Source organism: Schistocerca serialis, chromosome 6, assembly GCF_023864345.2.
Source record: "Schistocerca serialis cubense isolate TAMUIC-IGC-003099 chromosome 6, iqSchSeri2.2, whole genome shotgun sequence".
Taxonomy (NCBI): domain Eukaryota; kingdom Metazoa; phylum Arthropoda; class Insecta; order Orthoptera; family Acrididae; genus Schistocerca; species Schistocerca serialis.
Genome location: NC_064643.1, coordinates 713,657,050 through 713,678,746, shown reverse-complemented (window position 1 = coordinate 713,678,746; position 21,697 = coordinate 713,657,050). Strand labels below are relative to the sequence as shown.

The 21,697-nt window shown below is 42.1% G+C and overlaps 1 protein-coding gene across 1 annotated transcript in view; it reads right to left on the bottom strand.

The window, feature by feature from the left end:
- LOC126484491 (uncharacterized) overlaps positions 1 to 20,458 on the bottom strand; it is a 259,151-nt gene extending 238,693 nt beyond the window's left edge. The window contains exon 1 of the mRNA XM_050108026.1: positions 20,319 to 20,458. Coding sequence (XP_049963983.1) covers positions 20,319 to 20,325 — 7 coding nt within the window. The 5' untranslated portion in view covers positions 20,326 to 20,458. The remainder of the gene's footprint in view (positions 1 to 20,318) is intronic.
- Between the last annotated feature and the right edge of the window lie 1,239 nt (positions 20,459 to 21,697).

Below are 21,697 nucleotides of genomic sequence, written 5' to 3'. Positions count from 1 at the left end.
AGACGGAGCGCAAGTTCGGAATGTTGGAAGGACGGGTAAGGAATTCGCCCTTGCTGTTTTCAAATGAACCATCACGGCTTTTGCCTGGAGCGATTAAGGCTAATGGAACGTAGAACCGGATAATCACAGTAAGTTGGATAAGGCATAACATAAAGACAATGACTTTCCATTGTTGTTGTTTTTGTGGTGGTCTCCAAATGGCTTGGCTCTGAGCACTATGGGACTTAACATCTTAGGTCATCAGTCCCCTAGAACTCAGAACTACTTAAACCTAACTAACCTAAGGACATCACACACATCCATGCCCGAGGCAGGATTCGACCCTGCGACCGTAGCAGTCGCGCGGCTCCGGACTGAGCGCCTAGAACCGCGAGACCACCGCGGCCGGCGGTGGTCTCCAGTCCGAAGACTGTTTTGAAGCAGCTCTCCATGTTACTTTATCCTTTGCCAGGCTTTGCGAGTGCCTACTGCAATCTGCGTCCTTCCGAACCTGTTTGCTGTATTCATCTTTCGTCTCCTTCTGCGATTTCCCCCCCCCCCCTCCCCATTTCCTCCCTTTCCTCCCCACTCTCATCCCTAGATGCCTCAGAATGTGTCCTATCAACCAATTCCTTCTTTTAGTCAAGTTGTGCTACAAATTTCTTATCTCTCTAATCATATTCAGTACCTCCTCGTTAGTTACGTGAACTACCCCTCAAATCTTCAGCATTCGCTTTCATACATGGTTACAAACTATGGACATTTAGAAAAGGCTTCCTAACACCTAAACCTATATTCGATGTTGACAAATTTTTCTTCTTCACTAACACTTTTCTTGCCATTGGCAGTATACATTTTATATCTTCTCTATTTCGGCCATGATCCGTTATATTGCTGCCTAAATAAAAAATAAAAAAAATACTTGCTACTACTTTAAGTGTTTCGTTTCCTAATCCAGTTCCCTCAGCATTATCTGATTTAATTCGACTACATTCCATTATCTTTGTTTTGCTTTTATTGGTGTTAGTCTTATAGAAACCTTTCAAGACACTGTCCATTCCCTTGAGCTGTTCTTCCAGGTTCTTTGCTGTCTCTGATAGAATTGCAATCTCATCGACAAACCTCAAATTTTTAATTTTCTTCCCCTCGAACTTCAATTCTAATCCAAATTTTTCTTTAGTTTCATTTCTTTCTTGCTCAGATCACACATTAGATAACGTCTGCGGTAGGCTACAACCATATCTCACTCCCTCCTCAACCACAAAGGATAAAAATTCCATAAACACTGACTTCACCGAGCGTACGCGGTAATACGTAAAATGAACCGCAATCCCCTCATTTACGGGCTCTTTAAGCCCTTAATTTGCAGATCAGTGTTCACAATTCTAGTACTTGGCGAAATTCTGATAATTGCGAGTGCTCACTTCGATCTTGTATTATGTACGTGATGACGTATCAGTGTCTTCAGAGCTTGTTACTCTTACAGTTCTTCAATCATTTGCATGGAACTTGTACTTTTCAAATTTTCGGACATACGATTTTCAAAGGTTGCATTTCCCTGAATGTAACATTAGACCTATATACTATTCACTGATGTACACAGACTATGATTATTAGACTAAAACGTATTACATGTCTTTTTTTTTTTTTTTTTTTTTATTTTTTTAAGTAAGGTCCATTTGTGAATAAACGTGAGAGTGCGTCCCAGTGCGTGTGCGCTTCTGCTCCCACCAAGCTTTACTTTCTTTCTTTTTTTACGTTTATTCATCGTTTGCAGCCGTATCATGTATGTGTGCTGAGTTGTACAAGTTTACCAATGGTACTAGGAAAGTTTTGTAATACAGATTTATTTATTTAATTTTTCCGAAGCTATTTCCGCCGCACTGAATACACGTCTCCATCCTCCGAGACTAATCCCTAGACCAGTTCTCCCAAGTTTCTGTAGGGAGTAAGGCACACTCGCTGTCCGAAGCCCTCAGGAGGTCCTCATCACTTGAATACTGCACTGAGTTCAGCTTCATTTTCACGCGCGGTAACAGTGCAAAGTCACAAGGAGCAAGGTCTGGGCTGTAAGGAGGGTGCTCAAGAAGTTTCAATCCTGCACCCCGCAAATATTCGGGGCATGCTTTGGCGCGGTGAAATGGAGCCTTATCGTGATGAAGGAAGCAAGTGTCCATTCTCGACTTCAGTCTAAGGTTCTTCAAAGATTGGATGACTTTGGGCAGGCTCTACTCAGTGTACCACTTAGCCGTGGCTGTCTTCTGTGTATCCAAAACAACACGCTCCACAATTCCACTCGATCTGAAAGGAAAACAGCTATCATTTTCTTCTTTACTGATCGGGATTTTCTGACAGCTACGGGTGTGTCGCCAGTCTCAAAGACCCAAACTTTGTTTTCTTAGTTGGCACGTCGTAATAGTACAGCTAAGTCTGGTCACCTGTCACGATGTTCCCCAGTCGTTTAATGAATAAAGTAAGAGCATATGGACTATCAGACCAATTATGTGATTGGATTGAAGAGTTCCTAGATAACAGAACGCAGCATGTCATTCTCAAAGGAGAGAAGTGTTCCGAAGTAAGAGTGATTTCGAATGTGTGAAACCTTATGGGACTTAACTGCTAAGGTCATCAGTCCCTAAAGAGTGATTTCAGGTGTGCCGCAGGAGAGTGTCGTAGGGCCGTTGCTATTCACAACATACATAAATGTCCTTGTGGATAACATCGGAAGTTCATTGAGGCTTTTTGCGGATGATGCTGTAGTATATCGAGAGGTTGTAACAATGGAAAATTGTACTGAAATGCACGAGGATCTGCAACGAATTGACGCATGGTGCAGGGAATGGCAATTGAATCTCAATGTAGACAAGTGTAGTGTGCTGCGAATACATGTTGTTGTTGTTGTGGTCTTCAGTCCTGAGACTGGTTTGATGCAGCTCTCCATGCTACTCTATCCTGTGCAAGCTTTTACATCTCCCAGTACCTACTGCAACCTACATCCTTCTGAATCTGCTTAGTGTATTCATCTCTTGGTCTCCCCCTACGATTTTTACCCTCCACGCTGCCCTCCAATACTAAATTGGAGATCCCTTGATGCCTCAGAACATGTCCTACCAACCGATCCCTTCTTCTGGTCAAGTTGTGCCACAAACTTCTCTTCTCCCCAATCCTATTCAATACTTCCTCATTAGTTATGTGATCTACCCATCTAATCTTCAGCATTCTTCTGTAGCACCACATTTCGAAAGCTTCTATTCTCTTCTTGTCCAAACTGTTTATCGTCCATGTTTTTCTTTCATACATGGCTACACTCCATACGAATACTTTCAGAAATGACTTCCTCACACTTAAATCAATACTGGATGTTAACAAATTTCTCTTCTTCAGAAACGCTTTCCTTGCCACTGCCAGCCTACATTTTATATCCTCTCTACTTCGACCATCATCAGTTATTTTGCTCCCCAAATAGCAAAACTCCTTTACTACTTTAAGTGCCTCATTTCCTAATCTAATTCCCTCAGCATCACCCGACTTAATTAGACTACATTCCATTATCCTTGTTTTGCTTTTGTTGACTTTCATCTTATATCCTCCTTTCAAGACACTGTCCATTCCATTCAACTGCTCTTCCAAGTCCTTTGCTGTCTCTGACAGAATTACAATGTCATCGGCGAACCTCAAAGTTTTTATTTCTTCTCCATGAATTTTAATACCTACTCCGAATTTTTCTTTTGTTTCCTTTACTGCTTGCTCAATATACAGATTGAACAACATCGGGGACAGGCTACAACCCTGCCTTACTCCCTTCCCAACCACTGCTTCCCTTTCATGTCCCTCGACTGTTATAACTGCCATCTGGTTTCTGTACAAATTGTAAATAGCCTTTCGCTCCCTGTATTTTACCCCTGCCACCTTTAGAATTTGAAAGAGAGTATTCCAGTCAACATTGTCAAAAGCTTTCTCTAAGTCTACAAATGCTAGAAACGTAGGTTTGCCTTTCCTTAATCTTTCTTCTAAGATAAGTCGAAAGGTCAGTATTGCCTTACGTGTTCCAGTGTTTCTACGGAATCCAAACTGATCTTCCCCGAGGTTGGCTTCTACTAGTTTTTCCATTCGTCTCTAAAGAATTCGCGTTAGTATTTTGCAGCTGTGACTTATTAAGCTGATAGTTCGGTAATTTTCACATCTGTCAACACCTGCTTTCTTTGGGATTGGAATTATTATATTCTTCTTGAAGTCTGAGGGTTTTCGCCTGTTTCATACATCTTGCTCACCAGATGGTAGAGTTTTGTCAGGACTGGCTCTCCCACGGCCGTCAGTAGTTCCAATGGAATATTGTCTACTCCGGGGGCCTTGTTTCGACTCAGGTCTTTCAGTGCTCTGTCAAACTCTTCACGCAATATCGTATCTCCCATTTCATCTTCATCTACATCCTCTTCCATTTCCATAATATTGTCCTCAAGTACATCGCCCTTGTATAGACCCTCTATATACTCCTTCCACCTTTCTGCTGTCCCTTCTTTGCTTAGAACTGGGTTTCCATCTGAGCTCTTGATATTCATACAAGTGGTTCTCTTATCTCCAAAGGTCTCTTTAATTTTCCTGCAGGCGGTATCTATCTTACCCCTAGTGAGATAGGCCTCTACATCCTTACATTTGTCCTCTAGCCATCCCTGCTTAGCCATTTTGCACTTCCTGTCGATCTCATTTTTGAGACGTTTGTATTCCTTTTTGCCTGTTTCACTTACTGCATTTTTATATTTTCTCCTTTCATCAATTAAATTCAATATTTCTTCTGTTACTCAAGGATTTCTACTAGCCCTCGTCTTTTTACCTACTTGATCCTCTGCTGCCTTCACTACTTCATCCCTCAAAGCTACCCATTCTTCTTCTACTGTATTTATTTCCCCCATTCCTGTCAATTGCTCCCTTATGCTCTCCCTGAATCTCTGTACAACCTCTGGTTCTTTTAGTTTATCCAGGTCCCATCTCCTTAAATTCCAACCTTTTTGCAGTTTCTTCAGTTTTAATACATAGAAAGAAATATAGCAGGTCATCAACTGGAAGGAGTTAATTCCATAAATTATCTGGGAGTAGGCAACAGGAGTGATTTAAAATGGAATGATCATATAAAGTTGATCGTCGGTAAAGCAGACGGCAGAGATTCATTGGAAGAATCCTCAGGAAATGCAATCCGAAAACAAAGGAAGTAAGTTACAGTACACTTGTTCGCCCACTGCTTTAATACTGCTCACCGGTGTGGGATCCGTACCAGGTAGGATTGATAGAAGAGATAGAGAAGATCCAACGGAGAGCAGCGCGCTTCGTTACAGGATCATTTAGTTATCGCGAAAGCGTTACGGAGATGATAGATAAACTCCAGTGGAAGACTCTGCAGGAGAGACGCTTAGTAGCTCGGTACGGGCTTTTGTTGAAGTTTCGAGAGCATACCTTCACCGAGGAGTCAAGCAGTATATTGCTACCTCCTACGTATATCTCGCGAAGAGACCATGAAGATAAAATCAGAGAGATCAGAGCCCACACAGAGGCATACCGACAATCTTTCTTTCCACGAACAATACGAGACTGGAATAGAAGGGAGAACCGATAGAGGTACTCAAAGTACCCTACGCTACACACCGTCAGGTGGCTTGCGGAGTATGGATGTAGATGTAGATGCAGATGTTATTCACATACTGAGGTTGTCCCTTAGAAAACTTCCTTAACATCTCCCGTGACCACGTGACACGTCGTGTCACCTGCTCTTCCGTCTGTGGTCTATGCGGCACCCTGAGACAACAAAGTTACTTTACTTGCAAATCATCATGCAGAATCGAACGAATTGCTGGTGCATTTATCCCTAAGGTATCCTCTATTGCTTGTAGGTCACTCGCCACTCGCCTGTCTTCGTCTAGCATTTTCCTCACAGCATCAATGTTTTCCTCCGTAACTGATGATCGTGGCCTTCCCAGCCACTCAGCTTTCTTCAGAGTGAAATTTCCTCTTTGGAATTCTCTGTACCACTTGAATATAGTTGTACGATGTGGACACACATCACTGAGAGCAAGAGTCAATTCTTCAAAGCACTGGTCTATATTTAAACTACGCGCGAAGTTGAACGCAAAAGTGCCCGAATCTCACTTCGTGAGCACGACGCCATAGCAAGCACTTCGAACTAACCCTCCTACTGAACTACTGCGCCCACAGACTTGACACAGCGGCTACAATGCAAGTATGAAGTATTTTCAAAACACAGCAACAATCAGCCTCCTGCGACTTATTGTTGAGTCATATTGCACAACCTTCTTAGTACCCTTGTATGTTTTAGAAAACGGAGTAGCCCGCCGGCTGTAAGATACGCTCTGTAATTCTGTTCTTGAGTGCAAGAAACTGCGGTGTGCCATACAGAACACGGTGGCATGACCAACTGTCCTTCGGTGTGATGTTGTTCCATGACAAGGCAAATCCACGTGTTTCTGTACAAACACGAAGTCTAATCCTAGCTTGTAGATGGGGACAACTGGATCATTCACCTTATACTCCAGACCTTGCACCCAGTGATTTTCACTTTTTTCGGTACTAAAAGGAGTCCCTTGCTGGTCAACAATCCAACAACGACGAACAAGTGAAAACTGCAGCCACGGATTGGATTTAATCACAGGCGGCAGATTTCTTTTACGCCGCAGTTCAAAAATTTGCTGAGCGGTATGACAAGTGTTTGAATAACAATGGAAATTATGTAGAAATGTAGATAAAAATATGCAGAATAGGAACAAAACTAATTTTAACTATATTTTCAGTAACTTCGTTCTTATTAAAATAAAGGACCTTATTTAAAAAATACCCCTCGTGTACTCATGGAAATTAAACAACTTATTTATTGCATCAAAATATTTCATGTATTTTATTGTTATTTTTATTATTAAGGTATTAGATATTTGTGGTACGTTAAAGGTGTGAGTGCCGGCAGCTTAATATTTTTTTGTGGGTGGTGGTGACAGATGCAGTAACAAACTGCGACAACCCCGCAACCCCCTCCTACCCGAAACCGAAATCTGTGATTTGTGTCTCCAACACTTAAGTTGTACTCATTCGTTCATTCTTTCTGTTTTGATGTCACCGTAAGGAAATATCCTTATACCCGTTATCGCGCCTGGCTAATTTGAGACTGCACTGTCGACTGTGCGTGTAAGATTAATCTTCCGACAGGACACTCCTTGTTTTTACTGATCCCACGGGCACGTAGCGAAAAGAAAGTATAAAATATGTTCGGGAACACCGGATTTTGCGCCTAATTACTCTTAGGACATATATATGGAGTGTTCAAACTGAAACGAAACAAATAATCGTAGTTAATGAGCAGGAGAACTGTTCTTGCTAGAAGATGCTGGAACTTGTCCACCGTTGGTCCTCTCCTCACAGAACAAAATGGTTCAAATGGCTCTGAGTATTATGGGACTTAACTTCTGAGGTCATCAGTCACCTAGAACTTAGAACTACTTAAACTTAACTAACCTAAGGATATCACACACATCCATGCCCGAGACAGGATTCGAACCTGCGACCGTAGCGCTCACAGAACACCTCACGACTTCTTACTAAGGTTGCATGTACGAATATGGTATGTGCTGTTGCTCTGCTTTGTTGAAAATATCCGTACTCTCACTCATTTTTTGCCTTGACTACGTTGTCACAGAATGCCGAAAACACTGTTTGGGCTCTTACTTTCGCCATTCGGTATATTGCAGTTTTAAATTTATTGCCAACGGCCTTACCTCGTTCACGACACCTGTTCCCGTCAGACCAGCCAAGCTCACCAGCGTCGGGTATGGCCAGAACTTGGTCGAGTTACCGCATGGGAACACCTTAACTGTAAAGGGGAGAACGCGTGGTGGCGTAAAGTTCCTGATCAACACACCTTGCACCAGTGGGCTGGATTAAATTCGGAGCTTCTCCGCAGTGTCTCATGAAGTGATGGCATGTGACTCTGTCGATGTGATCCGTCCGTCGGAAGTGGACGGTAAGCTTGCTATGTGGGGCGATACCGGGGTCACGCTTCCCTTTCTTTTTTCATCAAAAATATCACACCACCCTACACATATACCCATTACCGTCACCTACACTTACCGGATACACTTGAATACACAACTCACGTTCGGGAGGACGACGGTTCGAATCCCCGCCCACCCATCCAGATTTAGGTTTTCCGTGATTTCCCTAACTCGCTCCAGGCAAATGCGGAGATATTTTCATTCAAAGATGGACAGCCGATTTCCTTCCCCATCCGTCTCTACTTACTGCGCCGTCGACGGGAAATTAAACTCGAAACTGTTTTTTCCTTCATTAAACACGTGACTCTCAGTTCGGGAAGGAAAGGTGTCAATGTGCGAGAAGGACAGACAAAAATCCTTCCAATTAGGCAGCTGATCCTGTCTTTCGGGGTCTCTCAGCCAACAATGGCATACGACTTCACATTATTTAAAACATTTTAGCCTAGCTAGGGCAATCGTTTATCTTAGATTTTAAGATATGTTCTCATGTTTGCAGTTAATAGTAATTACTACGGTACGCTTGTTGTTTTCCAAACATATTTTACCAAAGTCACCATCGCAAGGAAAGAGATGTTTCTTTGTCTTCCATCAAAACATAGCGGTAGAAATCTCATGGATCTATATCCTATGAGCAATAAATTATAGTTAATTTTGGCATTGTACTTCTGTTTTAAGAATACACTTTGTGATTTATTATGACTTCTTGCCCACGTCAGCCATAGAACGCACTATGCGCAGCACAGGAATGTCACGGCACAATCTCACTATATTTTCAGAGGTGAAAAAGGACTCTAACTGACGACACCGCAACTACAGCGAAACGCAAGAAGACCGGCAGAACGACCGCGCTTTTAGTGCAGGGATTGGCGGTGGAGACTCAGCGTAAGTAAAGTTACCGAATCACCCTAAACACGTGGTAACGTGCGTTATTTTGCGATTATATGATTAACGGTAACTCACAGGAACAGTGGCAGCCGTAAAATATCTGGTAACATGCGTGTGGAGCTACATAAAGTCATAGAACCAGAGACAGGTACTAAGAAAATTAGATGTCAGTCTTAAATTCTCTTTATCCCGCGAAATGACTTAAGTGGAAATCAGAAATTCGAGTGTATTCGGAGGCTGGGAGACATTCGTTCTTCCCGCGCGCCATTCACGAATGGAACGGCGAATGGAAGGGTAAGGGTAAGGGTGGAGGGGGACGGGGTGACAGAGGTATTCCACCACACGCCGTGACGTGGTTTGCCGAGAGTAGTTGCAGAAACGTGTTAAGCTGAAGGAACCATACAACTGCGTTCTTACCAAAGGGAGACAGTCTTAAAGAATTATCGTATCAGGCTCTCTCTTACGTCAAATCAAACACCTTTAGTGAGTCAACATTACAGTATGTATAGTACACGACCATTGCGAAATAATAATCTCTTTCTCTCTCTCCCTCCCCCCCCCTCTCTCTCTCTCTCTCTCTCTCTCTCATATATATATATATATATCTCAAACGGGAAAGTTTAAGTGTATGTTTATTATATTCCTTCACGCTGAAACGGCTGACTGATTTGGCAGAAATTTGAATGGAATTAGGTTATAACCTGAATTAACAAACAGCATACATTTAAAAGTGTGTAGAACACGATATTTTCATTTGAAGAATATAACGCGAAATGTGGAACAGTAATTACTCTTAGAAAAAGGTATTTTCTCTTGGGTTATGAACTGTATTGTATTTGTGAAATGCTTTTATTGTTTAATATAGGGTGACAATTATTGACCTATATGAAATAAAATCGTCACAACTTCTGAACAGTATGCGCTAGGACGTTCAAACTGCACTGTTGGTCGCGGAGCATGATGGGGATTGGTATGGGAAAATGGTTTCGGTTAGCGACGAAGCCCACCTTCATTTAGGTCGGTTCTTCAGTAAGCAAAAATGGCGCGTTTGGGGGACTGAGAATGCGCATTTCGCGATAAGGAAGTTTCTTCGCGCTCAACACGTCGTTGTGTTGTGTTGAATGTCCGGTCACGGAATAGTAGGTGCGATATTCCTTGATGGCACAGTGACTACCGAACAGTACGTGAAGGTTTTGGAAGATGATTTCATCTCCATTATCCAAAGTACCCTGATTTCGAGAAGATGTGCTTCATGCAAGACGGAGCTCGACCACATAGAAGCAGGAGCGTATTTGATGACCTAGAGGAACACACTGGCGACCGCATTGCGGTTCTGGAGTACCCGGAGGCTACTGGCAAGGGCCTCGATTGGCCGCCATATTCTCCGGATCTGAATACATGCGACTCGGGGAGGGGGGGAGGAGGGGGCTATGTTAAAGACAAGGTGTACAGCAATAACCCCAAAACCATTCCTGAGCTGAAAACAGCCATTCAGGAGGTGATCGACAGCATCGATGTTCCGACACTTCAGCGGGTCATGCAGAATTTTGCTATTCCCCTGCGCCACATCATGACCAATGATGACAGGCATATCGAACATGTCATAACCTAAATCCGAATATCTTTAGTGACGTTTACATGTCGAATTAAGTGTGTGCACTCCGTAGTTTTGTAACTAATTTTCGTTTTTTTTCATATAGCTAAAAATAATTGTCACCCAGTATGTCCTATACCATACGACTGAACGTAATGAATATAATGCTTATACAATCCTCAAAGGACTTAAGGGGCTCCGGAAAGGCTCAAAATCATGAAAAGTTCAATTTTTACTTTTTTGCGTTTTCTGAATCTGCAGACTATTACCTTTTAATAGATATATAATTTATTCAATTCCGAAGACTACAACTATTTTTAAATTTTTTTTGAAATGTGTTCTACATGGGCGTGACCCACTGTGGCGCTGTTAAACTGCTGTCAAATGGTGTTATTATTAACGTCCGTGTTCATCAGGTATATTTTAGTGATGTGAGATAAAGTATGTGTTGTGGCTAACCTGTGATGGTTCAATATATATCGCTGGTGTGATTGTCGATTGTTTCATGTTTATTTACTCTGTCGTTATCTCGAAAATATTCGTAATTAATTCTGTTTCTTGAGTCTCTGTTTTGTTGAAGTATAATAATGAGTAAAAGTAAAGTTATTAGAAATCCTCTGAAGGCTCTTAAGAAAAGGAGAAATGTTGGAAAGCCAAAGGTATGTGTTATTACTGTAAACAATAAAGACGATAACCAAGTGAGTGAACCTAACCTCTCAAGTACACCTGCCCATAGCAGTCAAAGTGGGAAAGAAAATACTTCACAGAAGAAGCTTGGTTCAATGAGTGAAAACTATGAATGTTTTATGGGCGAATCGGATGTGAATGAAATATTTGATTTGTCGGTTCTCAAAGGAATTTTTTCAAACTGTGTAAGATGTATTCATTGTAGTGAAGTTGGTCTGGAACTCTCCATAATAAAGCACGTAGGACTTGCTAGTGAAATACAACTGAAATGTGATAAGTGTTCATACATGACCACCTTTTGGAACAGTGTTGCAGTAACTGCAACTGAAGAAAATGGTAGCAAAATCTACGAACACAACAACGAGCGATGCTTGCTTTAGACAAGGAACGCCTTCGGGCTGCAGACAGGGCTGTAAAGAGTCTAGAAATACAAGCAAGAGTAAACAGGAGGAGGAACAAGAGGAAGCTGGAGGAGGAGTTTGCAGAGGATGAAGATAATCCATCCTATGGACCTGGAATGCACTAAAAAGTTAATCCAATCTTTGTCGCTCGATTCCCAAAACTTTTATTTTCTCATACTAAAATCATGTTTTCTAAGGATCTTCCAAACATATTTGTTTCAAACTTTCAGTAAATGTTACACAGTACCTTCTGCATAATTTAACACAGCCTTTTTCCAAAAAACTGTATATTTTTGAATATATAAATAAAAAATTGCAAAAAAATTTTGTGAATTTTCATTACAATTGAAAAAAAAATCATCTTTAATAACTGAACTAAAATTTTGTAAAATCCCTGTGTTAAGTTGTAGCCCATATTCCAATAAATAATCTGTAAAAAGTTCAACTTCCTACCTCAAATACTTTGTGAGGAAAGATGTAATTTATAAGCGTTATTTTAACATTGCAAGTATAGGGCGTTCCGGAGCCCCTTAATCCATACTTCCATACAAGCGCGTTGCATTTTAGCCGCTGAGCACCAGACGTACCTTACAGCTTCTGAGACTCTTGAAGACTCACTAAGACTGTGTCATTTAAACGATGTGCGACGAAAGAGGCCTCGTTACCTTCACACGTAGAACGTTGGAGTCCTTTAGCGAGGCTCGATTTCATTATGGTATGCGAGGGTATCCGTTGGTAACATGCACACACGTGAGGGCAGATGACGTTGCACGAAAAAATATTATAAAATTTTCGCTGCACCGAAACAGAATTTGCTAATTTTCTTTCATCGTCGAGTTAGTAATTTGTTACTCCTTCACACCGAAGCAGCTGGACGGATTTGGATGAACTTTGGAATGGAGATAGTTTATCCTGAATTAACACTTAGGCAACATTTTATTTCGAAAAAAATCGCTATTCCCATGAGTCATCCATGAAAGCTAACTACAAAATGAATGCGTTAGCTTTAGCGTCAAGCCATTGGCGCACAACAATGAATCGGTGGGTAACATCAATGAAAACTTATTGATCAACTACCTGTTGATGTGACCACCTACATATCAATCGATGCAGTGATGACAAGACATGACGCTGCAGAATTTCTAAACTCAATAGAGCTGTTGGGGGTGCCGTCTCGAAGTACAAAGATCGTCCAGTGGCACCAAGTTACGCATCATGGAGCTGAGAAGACGTACACCACCATCAGAGGCGAAGTCCAAGGAGAGATGGTACTGACACCACGAATTCCTGTCATCCCAACGAAGTTGCCTTTCCAGTTCAAACGCTTACAGTTATATATGAAAGTTGCCTTCTCGATAACTATAAATAAATTCCTATTGTCCCAACAAACTTGCCTTTCTAGTTCAGACGCTTGCAGTTCTCTTTGAAAGTTGCCTTCTCGATCACTATAAATAAGAGTCAAGGACTAACGTTAAACTTGGCGCACAATGTTTTTCGCACAGACGGCTCTACCTTGATTGCTGGCCAGAAAGCTCTACGTATACGCAAAGGGCAATAAGTCTCGGAACGTTGTCTTCAGAGATGTGTATCAGTATATTTCTGGCTGTCCACACACACCAGGATAATAATGATCTTTTCCGTGCTAGGCAAATCGCAAAGTGTCGTGATATTATTCACTTCCTTCCCTGGCACATTTTGTAATTCGTTACTCGGTTGCGCAATTTATCCTTTAGTAAACCAGGGAGTTCTAAGTAAGACATATTCTGTCAGCTTCACCCATCGTCTCAATAAAATGGTTCAAATGGCTCTAAGCACAGTGGGACTTAAGAGGTCATCAGTCCCCTACACTTAGAATAACGTAAACCTAACTAACTTAAGGAGGCAGGATTCGAACCTGCGATCGTAGCAGCCGCCTGGTTCCGGACTGAAGCGCCTAGATCCGCTCGACCACAGCCACCGGCTTCGTCTCAACATTTTCATTTTTTTTAATGTCACGCGGTTTGTCGGGACGCAAGTGGCTCTTGCCTTGAAGAGAAAGCTTTTGTGATGGTGCATACGCGTGGGTAGTGAGTTTCGGCATTAACACTTCTTTGTTCAAAAATGGTTCAAATGGCTCTGAGCACTATGGGACTTAACTTCTGAGGTCATCAGTCCCCTAGAACTTAGAAGTACTTAAACCTAACTAGCCTAAGGACATCACACACATCAATGCCCGAGGCAGGATTCGAACTTGCGACCGTAGCGGTCGCGCGGTTCCAGACTGTAGCACCTAGAACCGCTCGGCCACCACGGCCGACAACACTTCTTTGCAAATAACTGTTTAACCGCGGGTGACAGCGAAGGCTAATAGCTAGTAATAATGACAAAAATAATAATAAATCATGAATATATGGAATTTCGGAAATAACAGTCTTATTAAAATTGTTCTGAGACATTTCCTCATTACGTTCTTGTCGAATACGAGTAATGGAAGGATGGGTAGAGTAGGTAATTTGACAGGAATGCTGGTTTGCTAAAGAACAGAAAAGAACAGCTGAGATATGACGAGTCGAAAGCTACACAGATGACAACAGATAAATCTTTAATGTCCTGTTGAAAACAGAGTGGTTTTGGATAAGACACAGGTTACTGGAGGGTTTGTTTTCAGAATGGTATGGCTAGAATGTAAAAAGATCTAGCTAAGACGCTAGACATATGTGATCTGGTAACAGATCTGCTAGGAATATGATATGTGGCGAGAGGTAATGAGGACGAAGAAGAAACAGAGTGGTGTGAAAGTCACGTCGCCTATCCTGTTACACCCACCTTAATTGAGCATAGGAGGAACTGACGTGGTCAAACAACCGAATGTTACATCTTTTCAAGCATTCGTGGTTACCTCGAGTTACCCGAGGTTTTCACTTTCTAAACAAATTAGAAATCCTATTTAATTCCACCTATTATGTATATTACAAGGATAAAAAATATCACATCTTACATTTTAATTTTTATAATTTTTTTCTAATAATGATGTTATTTTTTCTATACTTTAGTTGCTTCTGCAATAAAACATAGGTCTACTACATAAGTATGGACTATTGCAAGTTGTAGAAAAAAAATCAGAGCAGTGGTTTATAAACTTATTTGTACCTGAATTCTGAAAAATATAACTTGCGGGAAATTGCAAATGAAGATGTGAGTCCAATTAAACTGTGTCTCAGAACATTCCTGAATCATAGTCTTCATCCTGCAGCATTTCTTCATCTTCAAGCTTCCTCTTGCCATTCCTTTTAGCAAGAAGCTTCTTTGGTAACATGAAGAGAGACTCTTTCAGCTTCATGCACCTGTTGTCTGTCACACTCAAGCAGTTCATCTTCCACATTAGAACCACATTTTATGCCTAAATTTCTCAGGACTTCCAACCTTCCTATCACTCTATCATTGACACATATCACTACAGCTAGTATACCAGCTTTTAATGTATTTAGTTCTACAAAAACAGTTTTGGGTAATATTTCGCATATGCAATGGTTGAAACTTTCTTTGTATTCTGAGTGCGCCCATGAAAACATTTGCTAACTAAAACAGGGTCACTCACGCCCCTAAAAATTGGTTTTATTTCATTCATAACAGGCTCAGGAAGAGAATGCTTATGATGGTATATTTGACCACTTTCTTTTGATTTTTGGTAACCACTCCAAGAATCTGCTCCTTTGGGGCAAAGTCTGTGAACAGGGTGGTCATATGTGGACAACTTATGGAAGTAGGTGGCCCATACAGATTTTCTCATTGCTGTAACATCGTTCAGAGGTGCAATTCGTCTAATGGCCAGTCCATAATAAATCTGTCAATCTGCCTCGGCCAGAAAGAGATTGTCCATCAGATAGCAACTTTCCTTTCATTTCTCTTCGTAGCTTCCTCAATCTAGCACCCATCCTGTTTTGCACATGTCCACAACACTACAGTTTTGTTACCAAGGTATCACCATAAACATTGAACTCATTAATTTTATTGAAAGCTTTAGAAAAAAATGGTTCAAATGGCTCTGAGCACTATGGGACTGAACTGCTGAGGTCATTAGTCCCCTAGAACTTAGAACTAGTTAAACCTAACTAACCTAAGGACATCACAAACATCCATGCCCGAGGCAGGATTCGAACCTGCGACCGTAGCGGTCTTGCGGTTCCAGACTGCAGCGCCTTTAACCGCACCGCCACTTCGGCCGGCTGAAAGCTTTAGAGTCCCCATCGCCTAGGTACTTTGTATACCTAACGTTATAAACGGGCACCGACCTCTGAAATATTTGTTAAGTTCCATCACACTCCATACATCCACTGTACCCATCATAATTCTTAGAACACTGTTGTTCAATACGTCCTTCAGTGTTACCATGGCAAGTGTGGCCGTACTTGAATAAGCACTCAACATCAACAACTTTTCCACTCTCCAGAGAAGTAGCACTTACAACACCATTCAAGGAACGATGTCCTCGACGTTGCCATGTCCTACCAAGTATAACAGCGATGTTCCTGGTTCCACTAATATTTACAGGTTCTTCTACTGCACGTTTCATAGATGCTTTAGATACAACCGTCAAGGCACCTAAAAGTATTTTTATGTACTTTCTGATCCTATTGGGAGGAGGAGGAAGGTCCATCAAACCACAAAACGCCTGAGCAGACTTTTTTTCTTTTCCTAATGCACGCATTCGATACACTAACTTCAAATTCACATCATATGAATTATGCACAAAGTTCGAAGTAATTTCCGAGGTAGATTTATTGCAGGATCTACACGGAACAACTAATTTTGCCGCTAAACCCTTCCTGCTACATTGTTGAGAGTTATTTCCAGACAGCCTACACCATCACATTGTTTACATGTAGCCACTTCCTTTATCAAAGAAGATAAATGCCCGCATCAACAACAGCAAATCCACTACAAAAAGCGCCATTGTTAACACAAAAATTTGAATCAGCAGGAGGCGTGCCATGTGGGAGTTTCTTCTCTGAATAACTGATACGTAAGTTACTTTCAACAGTGTGGCTTGCTTTGTTTTTGGAACTGGTTACCACGGAATTTCCTTTTATTGAATTTCTTGATGCATGGCATAGTTTGTATTTGTTGCACAATTAAGGGTATGTACTTCCGCAAATACATGTAGCACTTGGGCAACAAACATTCAGTAACACGTGAACAAACTGCTTCAGCGTAACAAAAGTAAATACTAGCAAAGATAATCATTTATAAACACTAGAAACCTGCACTGTTACCAACATATACAATGTTTCATACGTATATTCGCTGGAAACAGAAAGTTCACAGTTCTTTTCGAAATAATACTGGTTTCTGTAACAGAAATAAAAGGGGGCGTGGCGGCATACATGACTGTAACTTCAAAATTTGGTATATATAGGTCATTTTTCATTTGGAACCCTATAATGTATATATCAATGTAATCAGGAAAGACTATAGAATTTAATAAAGACATTAAAAATTTCGATTTTTCCCCCATTTATAAGCACCCTGTATCCTTAAAGCGCTAGGCGGAGGTTATAACCACTTCCTGTTTATCGATCGTTCCGCTCTCGAATAACACGTGCGAAAAATGAACACATAAATCTTTGCGTGTGACCTCTGATTTCTATTATTTTGTCACCTACCTGCGTAGGTGGGAGTCAACAAACTATTTTCGCATTCGGAAGAGAAAGTTGGTGATTGAAATTTCGTGAATAGGACTCGTCGCGACGAAAAACTTCTGGTCAACTTGCTTATCATATCTGTGACACCCTATATCGCGATAGTACAAGACTAGCTGCGCTTCCTTATTTTCAATGTCCCCTGTGTGGTAAGGGTACCAATCAGCACAGTAATACTTGAGAAGGGGATGGACAAGCACTGTGTAGGCAGTCCCTTTAATAGAAACCGAGCGAGGTGGCCCAGTGGTTAGCATACTAGACTTGCATTCGGGAAAATAATAGTACAAATCCGCGTGCTGCCATCCAGATATAGGCTTTCCTCGATTTCCCTAAATCGCTCCAGACAAGTGCCTGGAACAGGTGGTTCTTTTGAAAGGGCACGGCCGATGTCCTTCCTTACCCATCCTTGAAACAGTCCGAGCTTTTGATCCGTCTCTGATGACCTCGACATCGACGGGACAATAAACCTTAGTCTTCCTTCCTTCCTTCTTCTTTAGTAGAGCTGTTGCATCTTTTAAGTGTTGTGCCAATAAAACACAGTCTTTGGTCCGCCTACCCCACAAGATTATCTTCGTGGTCTTTCCAAATTAAGTTGTTCGTAAATGTAATCCCTAGGTATTTAGTTTAATTGGGAGCTTTTAGATCTTTCGTGTAACCGAAATTTAACGGATTCCTTTTAGTACTCATACGGATGAATTCACATTCTTCATTATTTAGGGTCAATTTCCACTTTTCGTATCATACATGTCTCTTGTACAGACAATTTTTGCAGCTACTTTTGATCTTATGATGGCTTCGCTAGATGGTAAATGACAATATCATCTGCGAAGGTGTCAGATTGTCTGCTAAACCATTTATATAGGAGGGCGTGTTGAAAACTAATGCCTCCGATAGTTTGTATGAAAGCTCTTAACTCTTCTTAAAAGAAACAAACGTTATCAGCATTCTACACCTTTGTTCTTCAAGTCTACGCATGTACTTCTCAACAGGATCACCCCAGCGACAAAACTTTTCTCCCAACTAGAGACCAGTTTGTTGGTACCGTTTGTTGACCTTGTTGACGGAGCCACAACCTCACCTCTGCTCTTCATCACTAGCAAAGTGAAGTCCTTGAAGGTGTTTCAGATAGAAATCGGATGGGGCCAAGACGAGACTGTTTGGAGGCTGATCGGTGACAGTCAACCCATTGTTGCAGATGTCACAGCGATGATATGTCGTCTGGCATTGTCGTGCTGAAGGAGACAGTGCTGCATGTACGGACGAACTCTTCGAATTCGAAACTCGATTACAGAACGCTGTTTCTCACGCACCGACACAGTTACGTTACACCCTGCCGTTACATGCTACAATGCGGCGCCCTCTGGTGGCAGATGGCTGCAAATACGTAGACATGAAGAGTAAGAATGTAGAATGCTGATAACATTTGTTTCATTTAAGAAGTTTTGAGAGTTTTCACATTAAAAATTTGGAGGCATTAATTTTCAGCAGGCTTTCGTAGATTAGGACCAGCAGAGGGCGTATAAAACTTCCTTGAGGAACGTCAGATATTGCTTCTGTTTCGCTCGATGACGTCACCTTAATTACTACGGTCTTGAGCTTTCTGACACGAAACCACGAATCCAGTCACACAAGTGAGACGATAGCCCACAGGCGCGCAATTTGATTAGAAGACAGAATGAAATTTTCACTCTACAGCGGAGTGTGCGCTGATATGAAACTTCCTGGCAGATTAAAACTGTGTGCCGGACCGAGACTCGAACTCGGGACCTTTGCCTTTCGCGGGCAAGTGCCCTACCAACTGAGCTACCCAAGCACGACTCACGCCCCGTCCTCACAGCCTTAATTCCGCCAGTACCTCGTCTTCTACCTTCCAAACTTCACAGAAGCTCTCCTGCTAACCTTGCAGAACTAGCACTCCTGAAAGAAAGGGAATACCTTTTGGAAGGTAGGAGACGAGGTACTGGCGGAATTAAGGCTGTGAGGACGGGGCGTGAGTCGTGTTTGGGTAGCTCAGTTGGTAGAGCACTTGCCCGCGAAAGGCAAAGGTCCTGAGTTCGAGTCTCGGTCCGGCACACAGTTTTAATCTGCCAGGAAGTTTCTGATTAGAAGATTGTAAGAGTACAGTACCCTTACGTAGTATCGATTATGCACTATGCAGACATCATACATGGTTTAAGCAAAGACTGCAGTGCAGTCACCAATGTGCGAGTTGGTAAGCGGTAGTCGAGTGTTGGAGTCCGTGGGTGGAAGTCGGTTGTGAGAGGCTAGAGAGAGAGGTTGCTCGGAAGCGAGGCCGGAGATGAGTGGCAGAATGGCACACAGTGTTTGATGTTCATAAATGTTTATAAATTGAGTGATTTAATTTATAAATTCCAACATTTAAGAAAGGAGATGTTACCATTTAGTAGTTTTCACAATAACGGAAGTGGACAACAATGAGTCTCATGACAAGGAGGAAAGATATATATTATGCTAAAATAATTAAAATATAACTTCACCTACAGCGGATGCGAATAATATAGTTCGGTGCGAAACTGGGGGGAGGTTACAAGATGATTACGAATATGATTACGAAGTCTTTCGCGACGGAGTCCTTGCATAAAAAGTCCTCGGTTTACTTGCCGCGTCAAATTTTAAGATGCTAGCGAGGAGCGGTGTCAGAAACCTTATGGAAATGTAGAAGCATGGAATCAACCTGAAATCCCCTGCCGACAGCACACACTATTTCGTGTGAATGAAGAGCCAGCTATGTTTCATAAGAATGGCATCTTCTGAAACCGTGCTGGCTACGCGTCAATAGATCATTTTCTTCGAGATATTTTATAATAAGCTACAGAGGACCCACGCAATGACGTGACGCCTAACAGCTAAACATTGAGTGGAGGCGGGGTCTCCGCAGTTTTGCATATTACGGGAGTCCAGGGAGGTTTATGCAAAGAGTACACACCGCTGGGGAAGGTACCTTTCGGTGGCGGACAGTGTTGACTGTGGGAGGAGGCGTGGAGCCGCACAGGCGACGGAAAGAAGCAAAGTGTTGCCGGCCTACCTGCCATGGAGAATATGTGTGTTGTGTGCGTCTGTGCCAGCGGCAGAAACGGCAGCGGCAGAAGCAGCAGCGGCGGCTGTTGCGGCTGTGAGCTCCGGGGCCACACTGACGTCCCCCGGTGTCTGCAGCCGCGGTCGCCTCGCAGCCACCCCCCCCCCCCCCCCCACACTACCTGCTGCCGCGGGACCGAGACACCCCACCACCTCAGCCGTGGAGCCTAGGTCGCGCCCGTGCACAATACGAGCACCAAGAGTCTCTACATTTGGTACCGGGGTTGCGTAGACAAGAGCTTTCAAATGCCCCCATAAACGAAAGTCAAGAGGGTTGAGGTCAGGAGAGCGTGGAGGCCATGGAATTGGTCCGCCTCTACCAATCCATCGGTCACCGAATCTGTTGTTGAGAAGCGTACGAACATTTCGACTGAAATGTGCAGGAGCTCCATCGTGCAAGAGCCACATGTTGTGTCGTACTTGTAAAGGCACATGTTCTAGCAGCACAGGTAGAGTATCCCGTATGAAATCATGATAACGTGCTCAATTGAGCGTAGGTAGAAGAACATGGGGCCCAATCAAGACATCACCAACAATGCCTGCCCAAACGTTCACAGAAAACCTGTGTTGATGACGTGATTGCACAATTGCGTGCGGATTCTCGTCAGCCCACACATGTTGACTCTGAAAATTTACAATTTGATCACGTTGGAATGAAGCCTCATCCGTAAAGAGAACATTTGCACTGAAATGAGGATTGACACATTGCTCGATGAACCATTCGCAGAAGTGTACCCGTGGAGGCCAATCAGCTGCTGATAGATTAGATTAGATTAGATTTACTTTCATTCCAATTGATCCGTAGTGAGGAGGTCCTCCAGGATGTGGAACATGTCAGAAAAACAACAATACATGACAAATATTTAAACTAAAACAAATAAGCTAATGTACCATTCCACAGGTCCCAAGTGGAATGATCGTCATTTTTTAATGAACACTAAGAGTCATTTTACAAATACTATTGCACTGAATTTAAAATAAAAAAGTTTTATATTTATTTATAAGGTAAGAAACATGTAATACAACTACTGTAATACTTATTTACAATGAACACATTACTGCACTGAAATGGTGCAGAAGTTAGATTATACTTACACACACACACACACACACACACACACACACACACACACACAAATTTTCAGTGAACATATTACTGCACTGAAATTGTGCAGAAGTTATGTTGTACTTATATACAAATCAGTTGGTTTTCCTCAGAAATTCATCAATGGAGTAGAAGGAGTTGGCCACCAATAAATCCTTTAGGCTTCTCTTAAACTGAATTTCATTGGTTGTTAAGCTTTTTATGGCTGCTGGCAAGTTATTGAA